This window comes from Argopecten irradians, unplaced genomic scaffold (assembly GCF_041381155.1).
Source record: "Argopecten irradians isolate NY unplaced genomic scaffold, Ai_NY scaffold_0648, whole genome shotgun sequence".
Lineage (NCBI taxonomy): Eukaryota > Metazoa > Mollusca > Bivalvia > Pectinida > Pectinidae > Argopecten > Argopecten irradians.
The window spans coordinates 33,575-44,244 of record NW_027188115.1 but is presented as its reverse complement, the minus strand read 5'-3'; the positions used below and the strand labels follow the sequence as shown (position 1 = coordinate 44,244).

The 10,670-nt window shown below is 33.3% G+C and overlaps 1 protein-coding gene across 1 annotated transcript; it reads right to left on the bottom strand.

Annotated features, from left to right (window-relative positions):
• Positions 1-165: 165 nt before the first annotated feature.
• LOC138313313 (aladin-like) lies at positions 166-9,761 on the bottom strand (the record flags this gene model as incomplete). The annotated part of the gene is given in 13 exon segments (XM_069253806.1): positions 166-238; positions 600-667; positions 1,005-1,192; positions 2,372-2,432; positions 2,847-2,971; positions 3,484-3,604; positions 4,267-4,350; positions 4,716-4,874; positions 5,324-5,370; positions 6,478-6,572; positions 6,859-6,914; positions 7,433-7,557; positions 9,538-9,761. Coding segments are annotated over 13 exon segments (1,325 nt in total), but the record flags the coding sequence as incomplete, so codon positions are not given.
• Positions 9,762-10,670: the final 909 nt, after the last annotated feature.

Here is a 10,670-nt window from a genome sequence, read left to right as displayed (position 1 = left end):
TACACAAGTTACATTTCATAGTAAAAAATGTGGAGCATAAAGAACAGAGTTTATCAACAGATAGAATATGCCTTGGTGTATTAATCAAAATGAAGTATGAACAGTTTTTGTAAAGATTATACATGTATCTACATCAAAGATTAAACATATACAGTGTCAACCTACCAAGGTGTTACTTCAAGCATTGGAGACACTTTAGTCCGGAACAGAACCACCATGCGTTTGGTGTTTTTATCTCCTGAAAGAAAAGCATTGATTTACGTTAAATATGAAAAGTTTAAATACGTAAAAAGAAAGATAGAAGACTGCATTTGAAAAACATTTATAACAAACAATTATAATATAATCAGTAATTAACTATCATATTTAATGATGTATTTGTCATATGATAGACTCGCTGCATTTCCAAAACAAAAATTAGAAGTTCACTAATAACATCACGCAAATGCAAGATTCCCTGTGTAAACCTATGTAAGATTATTCCGCCGTAATAATAGTTGACTAACTGTGCAGTAATTAGATGATGCTTCCTCAATGTATATTTTGAAGTGCAGACATTAATGTGATTCAATTGTCCTATCATGAATACATTCACTTACCACCTAAAAGTACAGCAAGCCTTTCTCCAGTTGAATCCCATACCATATTATGAACAAGGCCTCCAATGCTGTCGAGAGATAAAAAAACAGATTTTTCAATTGAATAATAAATTGTTGGACTTTGCTATTTCATCACTTTCATGCCTATTCAGGGGTTAAGAAATGTCCAGAAACAACATGTCGGAATACACAACGAGGTATATAAATAGGGGACAAATATGCAAATAATCAAATTATTTGAATAACTATTATGCCAATAGCTGAATTCCTCTTTACTTCAATTCATGAAAAATATATTCAATACTATTAGCTAAACTAAGCTTTCCAACGATTTCACCTAAGCTGAGAGAATATACCAAGGCAGAAGTATAAAAATTCTTTAATTCGTAACTGTTACACACTCACTCGACATCCTCATTGTCTTCTGTTTTCACCTCCACCTCTGATAGGTCCACTGAGGCCACAGCTGACTGGGACCCACCAATCACTGTACCTCTATCATTCCGAGATGTGGAAAATGTAAGGGAGTATATGATTGGTTCCCGCTCTGTGGTAAACAACAGTACACTTCCATCTGGACTCCAGCATGCTGCCTGTAGGAATGTAGATGTATAGCTTTACTAGTATAATTTGTTTTGTTTAGTTTTACGTCCTATTAACAGCCAGGGTCATGTAAGGACGTGCCAGGTTTGTTGGTGGAGGAAAGCCGGAGTACCCGGAGAAAAACCACTGACCAGCGGTCAGTATCTGGCAACTGCCCCATATGGGATTTGAACCCTCATCCCAGAGGTTGAGGGCTTGTGGTAATATGTCGGGACATCTTAACCACTTGGCCACCGCGGCCCCACAAACTACCTAGTTAAACTAACTACTTTAGTAGTTCATTATTCCAACATTAATCTCCTTAAAATCAGTAAACCCCTTTTTTCACAAGAAACAAATTTCTGTGTAATTTCAAAAGGGAACTAAAACGCAAATTAAAATATGATGCAAATATTTGTACAAATTTGAATTTAAATGCTTGATTGTCAGTAAGTGCCATTGATATGTTAAATGTGTTGTTTATGCAAAAATAAAAAGGTTTACAGCGCTAAATAGACTGCAAAATCTGCCTATGTAACATGGAAACATACATTCTATAATGAGTGAAAAGCTTTTGTCAATGAATGGATTTTTTCTTCATATACATTTAACTTGGATATGTAAAGCAACGTATTAAATGTAGGATTTTGATTGATTAAAGATGCTCCACCGCCGACAGAGCATAAATGATATTCATCATTTGAACAATAATTGGTGTTTAATCATGTATATATATGTCTAATTAACAAAAAAAAATAATGTAAAATAATTCATTTTGCCTTTGGTACATGCGCAATCAGTACTTCATTCCATATAGGATATAGTGCCAAGGAATTTTTTCGGGATGCAATTAATTATTTTTAACTTAAAATAAAATCAGAAGCTCAAACTTTTCAATGGTGGTAATGGTGTAAAGTAAGTAACTTTTGTAACTGAAGAAAAATACTAAATCGTCTGTTGCTGTTTTTGATGGTGAAAAAATACCATTTGTCGGCAGTGCAGCATCTTTAACAACATTCGAACAGGATTATATACCAAGTCTGCCTTCATAAAAAATAAATGTCCCAAAGTTTGAATGAATAAATACAATAATATGGGACAGACATTGGTCTGTAACATCTTTTACATTTAATTTTTCCATTGTAATGTTTAGCTAAGTAACTGTAAAGAACAATAAAAGTCCCACATACCGTACAACGTCCAAGACACTTCGTCCACTTCTCACAACTCCATCTTGTAGTTTCCCATACTCTGTCAAGGCATTAAAGATGTTATATACCTTATATTCTATTTCCTACTAAACTTTCGATAAAATAATTTATATTGCTGCAAGTGTCGGATGCATGTAAGCATTTGTGTTTCATTCAATATAACACTTACATTCTCTTAACATATAGCGATTTTATTAAGATATTGATCTTATGCAGATTATGCAAATATTACGAAACTTTCATTTTTAATAAAAGTTCTAGTGATTATTTAGTTGTCAATACTAAAATATTACCAGAACATAATACCTGATCAGGTGTTGTTAGATATTCTAGGTAACTACAATGAATTCTTATAAAACAGAGATTGAATCATATCACATAGGTTTTTTAAAATGACCATTTAATAGATAAGGACTTCTAAGATGGGTATTGAGTAATAATTAGTTGAACCTACCTGAACACATTTGAAGGAGTAGCTGTGAAGACTTTGCTGCCATCTGGTGACCAAGAAACCATAGAAACGCCTCCACCACCTCCTCGCCTCAGGTGAATACAGGTTTCCATCGGAACGTCCCAGGCCTAACAAAAACAGTGAAAACACCTGTTAAAGGCATTACATATTTATGAACTGAATTTTATTTGATAATATGGAGACTAGAGACTTGCTGATCTGGTCATTTCAAACGCAAACTTTTCACCATGTAATTCACCTCCAAAAACAAAACGCTTCAGAGAATCAGACTAGAAAATTTTGAAATTACAGAAGTGAATGATTCGAAACTAACAGATACTATCTGACATGTAAAAAATCAAATAACATGTACCAATATTTTTGTGTGTTGCTAATTTTACACCTCAAAATGTTACATCAGCAATATAGCATTAATTAATTAATAAGAATATGATTAACAAGGATTGTTCTTGAACAAAAACACTCAAGATACACATAATATACAATTTCCCATAATATCACATGTAGGCACGATAAATTATGAAGATGTTTACCACTGCTGATAGAACATTGTCTGACAAAGATTATATCACATAATCCATTTTACTGATCATTATTGAACATAAAACATTTGACTGACCAGGATAGCTGTGTCCACTGGTGAGGCAGATAAGAGGATACATCCATTAGGTTCCCAGGACAGTGACGTGACTGGTGCATGATTACTTTGTTGTAACACTTGTACTGAACTGGTGGATGGCCTTAAATGGAAACGTGAACATGTGAAAATTTTAATGTTTAACTCTTCAATAAAAAGATAATTTAAATGATACTACAATTCAAATAGATCTTTGTTAGTGAAGAAGGTATTAAATAGTTTTTTTTTCTTTTTCTGGTAGTTTATGGTCAAAATATAAAAGAAATGTAAATGTAGTGACCTAACACTAATTGACATCAATACATTGCCTAGATGAACCTATGATTCAAAAAAAAATTTATGAAGTACATGTATATGAAATAAGGTAGGTAAGAAATAGAGTCCAAATAGGCTTTTTCCTTTTATGCAATGTTAATGACCTATTTTTTTCATACATGATACATGATACCCCACATCAACTGAACCGACCTTTAGCCTATATAGGAAGTTTTCAGGTACAAGAAAAAGGAGGGATATGAAATATCAACATTTTCTGGTTACAGTTACCTAATTCATATTCAAAATATGCTGATTTGTCTAAATAGCAGTGTAACTGAAGTAATCTTGTGGTGATGAGCAACAAAGCAGAAAGAGCGTAGAAAAAAAGAACAAAAAAAAACTCTAGTAAGTATTGATGAGTGAGCTTAGTGTTGAAGCAAGTCTCTTGTCCTGGACTTTAGAGCATTACTCCCATTTTTCAGACCATTATGATCTTGCAGCACATACCGAGTTGCGAGGGATGTTGGTTCCACCTGCCAGATGAGGATACAGGACTGACATGCCACAGCTAACACGGACGCTGACTGGGGCCTGTAAGTATTACATCTTATACACAGCTTGTTATAAAATAGATATATAGCTAACCTAAAGAAATATTAAATAATATACATGTAAACATTCATAAACAGCTAAATTTATTTACACATAAAGAGTTTACACTGTAATGCAAACTTTAGCTCATTAGAATAGTAAATAGTATACATGTACCTGAGTCATATCATTTCAAAAAATATATAAGCAAAAATATCCTCCTTCAAAAGGACTGTAACTCATTACATGTCAATTACTGATGAAATTTATTTTTTTTACACACATGAAATGAGAACACAGTCTGATTAATTTAATACCATTATTGCAAAGAATCTTGACTACCTAGAGAGAAAATGAAATCTTACCTCCAAGCTAAATCAGAAACATTTTTTTGAAGTTTGTGTTTTAAAGTTGGAACAAGTTCATTGCGTGCCATGTGAACTTTGATGGAATCGTCCTCCATTGCATATGCAAATTTGGTTGTGTGAGGGTGCCAGGCAAATGCTCTTACTGGGCTTGAACCCCTGCAACATTGTAAAGATTGTTTTAAAGTAATATAAGATATTGTGGTAATTTCAGATACACTAGTTTTGTAAGACGTGTGAAAAGGGTTTCTAAATATCGTATAGTCGGTATCTAGCAACTGTTTAACATTGTTAGCCTAAAACCCGAGGATTGATTTAGAGGCAGAAATGTCAGACACCTTATAACTAATAACTTAAATGAGCGACACAAACTGTCCCCTCCACACAAGAATATTCTTACTTCTTTACTGATTGCATGCAATATACAGCTATTGAAATATGTAAAATCATAGCTATCTATTTTCAAATACACAATATTGAGACAGGCTGTGAAAATCTTTTATATAAGTATATAATTTACCATATGCTAATATAACATCATATAAAAACTCAGAAACAATGTCCATTCACACATTTCTTAATTTCACTTCCAAAAATAATTATCTTACCATTCCACTATATGGGAAAACTTTTTAATTATATCTTCGTTTGACATCTGAAAAATAAATACATAAGACATCTTAAACAGAAATCCCCTTATAGGGACCGCAGAATCAAACCAAAAATAGATTCCTGGAAATCCCCTTTTGGGCACAAGATTTCATAGAGAGGTGAATGTTTCGGAGCCTGCTGATTGGGTATTCAGGGCGCATCAGTTTCAAATGTTTAATGTGTGGGTTGGGCAATACATGTAGATGTAAAATATGTAAAGAAATTTTAAAATTCTGTCAAGTGTGTGTCTGACAGGGGGAGGTAATCAATATTGGAATTTCATGAATATTTTGGTAATTTTTGGTGCGGAATTCAACATAAGATGGAACCCCCCACATAAAAGTTTAGCAAGATGGTAGATCTTTATTTCTTTTTATTCACAGGTATGCCAGATGCCATTCTTCAAAATTAGTGACAGGTGACCAGACTTGAAAACTCCATTTAACCTGGACAGTGGCAAACGTTAATATATCATATATAGCGAAATCATTTGGTTCTGCGGTCTCTATAAATCAGTGCTACTTATAAACCTTTTTTTCCACATAGTGGTTTAATTTTTACACAGAGGTCAAAGTGTGTCAAAATAGGTCCTTTGGGTGGTGAAAGTGGTCTTACTAAGAAGGGGATCTACATTTGGGTGGCTGTTACTGTACAGTTGAGTTATGTTAACTCATGTTGGCAAGACCATGACAGAAAAAATAGAATAACCATATTTAAGTTACGGTATTCAACCTAATAAACACCCTCTAACCTTTTTTTGAAAACCTCCATTTAATTTATCTCAATATCTTTTTTTTAATGCAGATTGATAATATGGAAATCATTGGTTTCTTTCCACGATTTCTTTCGCAAATTGATTCATGTCAAATTTTATCTTGTTAAGTGCCCTTTGCTGGCCTTCTTTCCAAGTGACCTTATTGGGTAGAATATGCTAGGTGTACTAGACTATACAATCAAAAAGTTAAATTTAGACCAACAAGATATGCTTCAATTTATTAGGGTCTTTGAGTAATATCTAATTAAGCAAAAGAAGTTCAATAATTGTATTTTGCTGATCCTCTCAAAGCCTAACAATGTTCATTTTGCTTATATATAAAATAACAATACTCACTGACAAATGAGGGAATAGTGATCCATGTAGAGAATTTGTTCCTCTCACGAACGACGTCAGTGTTGACTTGGCCATGGTTGCAGCCCAATTTGGAACTATGGTATGGAAAAAATGTTACATTAAGCAATGCAATTGAGATTTAAAATAAATAATGAAGTATCAGACTTCAACAATGGTTTGTTAGATGTTCTCCTGCCGTATCGAAGAGAAAGGCAGTCATTTATTTTTATTTTAGTTTTCTCTCTACAAGGATTCCACCACTCCCTGGGTATATGTACGTGTATACCATACAGGTACGGTATGTGTTCAGTCTACCTGTACACTGACTGTACAGTACCTGTTATAATATTCAGATTAGACATGTAATGATATTGTACTTACCTTCATCTTGACTGTTGACTATTTCTTCAAAAACACCTGACAGCCCAATCTCATACCTGGAAAAATATCACTTTACCTGTAAATCTTATATTTCTTTGTCAATAGCATATACATTATATCTCCATACAGAACAATTCAGCGCCACTAGGGTTAAATTATTAAAGATTTATGCATGATTGTTTTTCTTGTTTATCCCACTTTATAAATAATGAAATAATGTTCAAGTCTATTTGACAAAAAAAACATACAGAACAAATATTTCTCCATCAATCTGATTCCATTTTAATTTCTTAAAAGTATGTATACATATATATGTGTTTGTAGATGAAGAGAAAAAAGTAACTTGGCATAGTTTCAGAACAATAGGAGGTGATTAACAATAATTTGTCAAAAACAAATCAATATATAGCGGACACAATTAATGTTTCCGCTGCTGATAGATAAGAAAACACCCTATTTATGATAGTCTTGCCTTACTGTGAGTTTGGTTACTTTAATATAGATAATTAAAAGCCAGATAGAAATAGTGTTATTTTTATAGACAGTGGGTTTCTAATTATATGGATTTCCTCACCAAGCATGCATGGCTCTTTTCCAGACAGTTTCATCATGAGACAGAAAGGCCGATTTGGCATTCTCTCGCTGTGATAAACTTTTGGTAGTGTCTTTTGGAATAGTAACAACTGGGTAACCAGGAAGCTTGAAAAAGTAAAAATTTGAATACAAATCATTAGCAAAAACCTTATTTTGATGTGCAATTAAACTTTGTATTTTTCGCATGCAATAAAAAAAATCATGAAAATATATTATTGTTGTGAAAACATTTGAATTGCAGATAATTAATATAAAGCAGAATTACCAATTCATGTTTTCTGTCATTACCCATCCCACATGACAACAGACAAATTTAAAGCACATCTGTGTTTTTGTATTGATTGCAATCCATGTAGAAATATTAAAAGACTCGTTCTTCATATGTGGATATGATGGCTATACAGGGATCTACCTTCTCTGAATCACAAAATGTAAAACCCTCAGCAAGCCTCAGGTTTCACTACATTTTGTGACCCTCAGGTAGAATACCCCTAAAAAGAGTCTTGATTATAATATATCCTTCATATCCACACATGAAAGAATATTATTCTTTCATGCCTCAATGTTCTAATACAATTTTACAATTATAATTGCCAACCATTTTGAGAAAAATTCAAAGAAAATCTGAACTGCATGCAAATCAATTTTCCATACATACAATATGCGTGATTGTGTTATCATGAATTCCATGAGCTTGTCTATGAGGAATTGTGTAATTATCTATAGAAAGATATAAGCACTCTAAATAAGGAGAATTTGGACACAAAATTGACAGTGTGTCTTTACTTATATGCGAAAACAACACATGTATATGTTAGTCGATGTCAAATTGCCTGATCTCCCACTTTGACATCTCTAGAGGGTGGCAACCCTGATTCAGAACTCCACTTTATTGAAATTGCTTTCATTTAGTGTTTGGAATTAAATTTCTACATTTATTAATAGATCAAATAAATCTGATTATAATAGATAAGATAATCGATTGGAAGAGGCCATCTGATTATCTCGCCGATTAATCATTTATGATATGCAGTCCAATTAATTACCAGCATTAAAAACCAGCTTATTTTCTGAAAATAGTGGTATTCAGCGAGAAAATAGTAATTTTGTTTTCACAGTGTCATGGGCATCACAAAGTTAGATTGCATGGGTAGCCATGTAATACAGCCTCAGCGACATGAGTGCAATGTATCAGGTAAATCAGTATTACATCTCTAGGTATGAGACAAAATGTGTATATATCTGCATATATGTGACAGAGATTGTGTTAATATCTGTTTTGTTTGTATTGTGCTGTACATTCACACTTGTCAGTTAATTTATTTTTCCAATTTGCTGGGCCTATTCTGAAGTACATTTTACAGTCAATTAAAGGGACAATTCAGTCTAAGAGAACATTAAAATTTGTAAATATATCGGAAAAAAAAACAAGTTCTCATGGAAATTAAATCAGTTGGTTTTACTGTGATATGCCAGAAAAGCCCATGGTGGTGAAATGCGTATGAAATGTTCAAACTCGCTCGCTGTCCGCCATTACACATTGTGGTCAAAAATCTTGTATGCCAAACCCTGTCCCTTGCTCGTAGAGTAATGCAACTTTTATCTAGAACTGCTCAAATCGCTCTGACAGTAGTGTGTTTACCTTATAAGGTGAATTATCTTGCTTCAAAATCAGTTTATCACCTCCTCAGTGGTTATATATAGTTCATTTGTTTTATGTGCGTGACTTTGGCTCGGGTATGAGTACAGCGTACATACAAATGTATTGTACACCCTTAATCGTATTAATCAATGATATGTAATAACAACGGTATCAATTAAAATACTAAACATTGACGTGAAATTTGTCAATATTTTATGTTATATGTTTCATAAGAAATTACAACAATACATTTATGCCATAGTTTGCTTCTTGGTTATGTAAAAGAATTAACCTGAGTGAATTGTCTCTTTAATAAAAGGCCCCATTCCCAATCTCTATATAAATGTGTGTTTTCTTGTAAATGATATTATATTGCTTAATTTGTAGAGTACTGGTCGGTTATAGTCATGTAAGCTATAATTATGTCGGATGTTATTTTATACCTTGTTTGAAGCAGACGCACGTCCATCTGAACGGACATTGACCATTTGACCATTCTGCTCACACAGTGTAACTGAATCCTCTGCTGGGACAGGTGGGAATATGGTAAATATGCTGCCACTCATTTTGAATGTGGTTCAAATTCAATGTTGACCAATTACAAAATGCAACAGCAAATTCTCGTTTAATAATAGTTGCTCATCAGCTAGAATGAAAAAAAAAGAAGATTACCTTAATACATGCATAATATATATATCTATAACATTGGAAGAAGCAATTCTGAAAATTCTGGGAATACATTTATCACATTTTAGAGTAAAAATACCAGAAATTTAAATAAACCAAATGGTTTATTGTTATCTAGATCTCTTAAAATACCCACGACAAAACTACAGACACATATATAGAGGGTCTAGTCACAGGTTACAAACCCATGTGGCTGCCTACATGTACATAGAAATCAGAACTGATATTGGTAGATCTAGATCTATAATCATTTTTTTACCACTATCAGTGACGATAGCTTACATGTGTATGTTTGTCTATTGTCCTATTTGTTTGATATCAGTTTCTGGTGACATATTGAGAATCTCACGGTAAAATAGGCGATGTCGAGATGTTACACATAACGATTCAAAAGTTAGAGCGTTATCATCCAAAGACAACTTACATGTACATACTCATCATCAATGAAGTTTACCAACTTCAAAAATACTTTCGCGGCAGGTGCTTGATCACTGAAACGCTTAATATAATACGAAAAACGGGTTAACACAATCCGGAAAAGCGTGTACAGTTGTTCGTAAAGACGGACCTGGTGATTTTATATTGTTTTCAGACGAGCCTTGACAAAGCCTGTATCAAAAACTGCAGGTCCGTCAGGGTTTATACTTGAAATGGGTCACACTTAATAACGACAACAAACGACAAGAAACGACAACAAACGACAACACGTTAAATACAAGGAAAAGTTAGTGACAACACAGGATATGTTATTCAGTACATTAAAATGAATATTTCTAACAAGTTTTATAAAGATTGGAGCAAAAATGAAGGAATTAGAGCGATTTGAATATTCTGAAATCGGCCGCTGGTCAACGATAGATCGAGTGACAAGAGGTTTGCCGTTACGAGT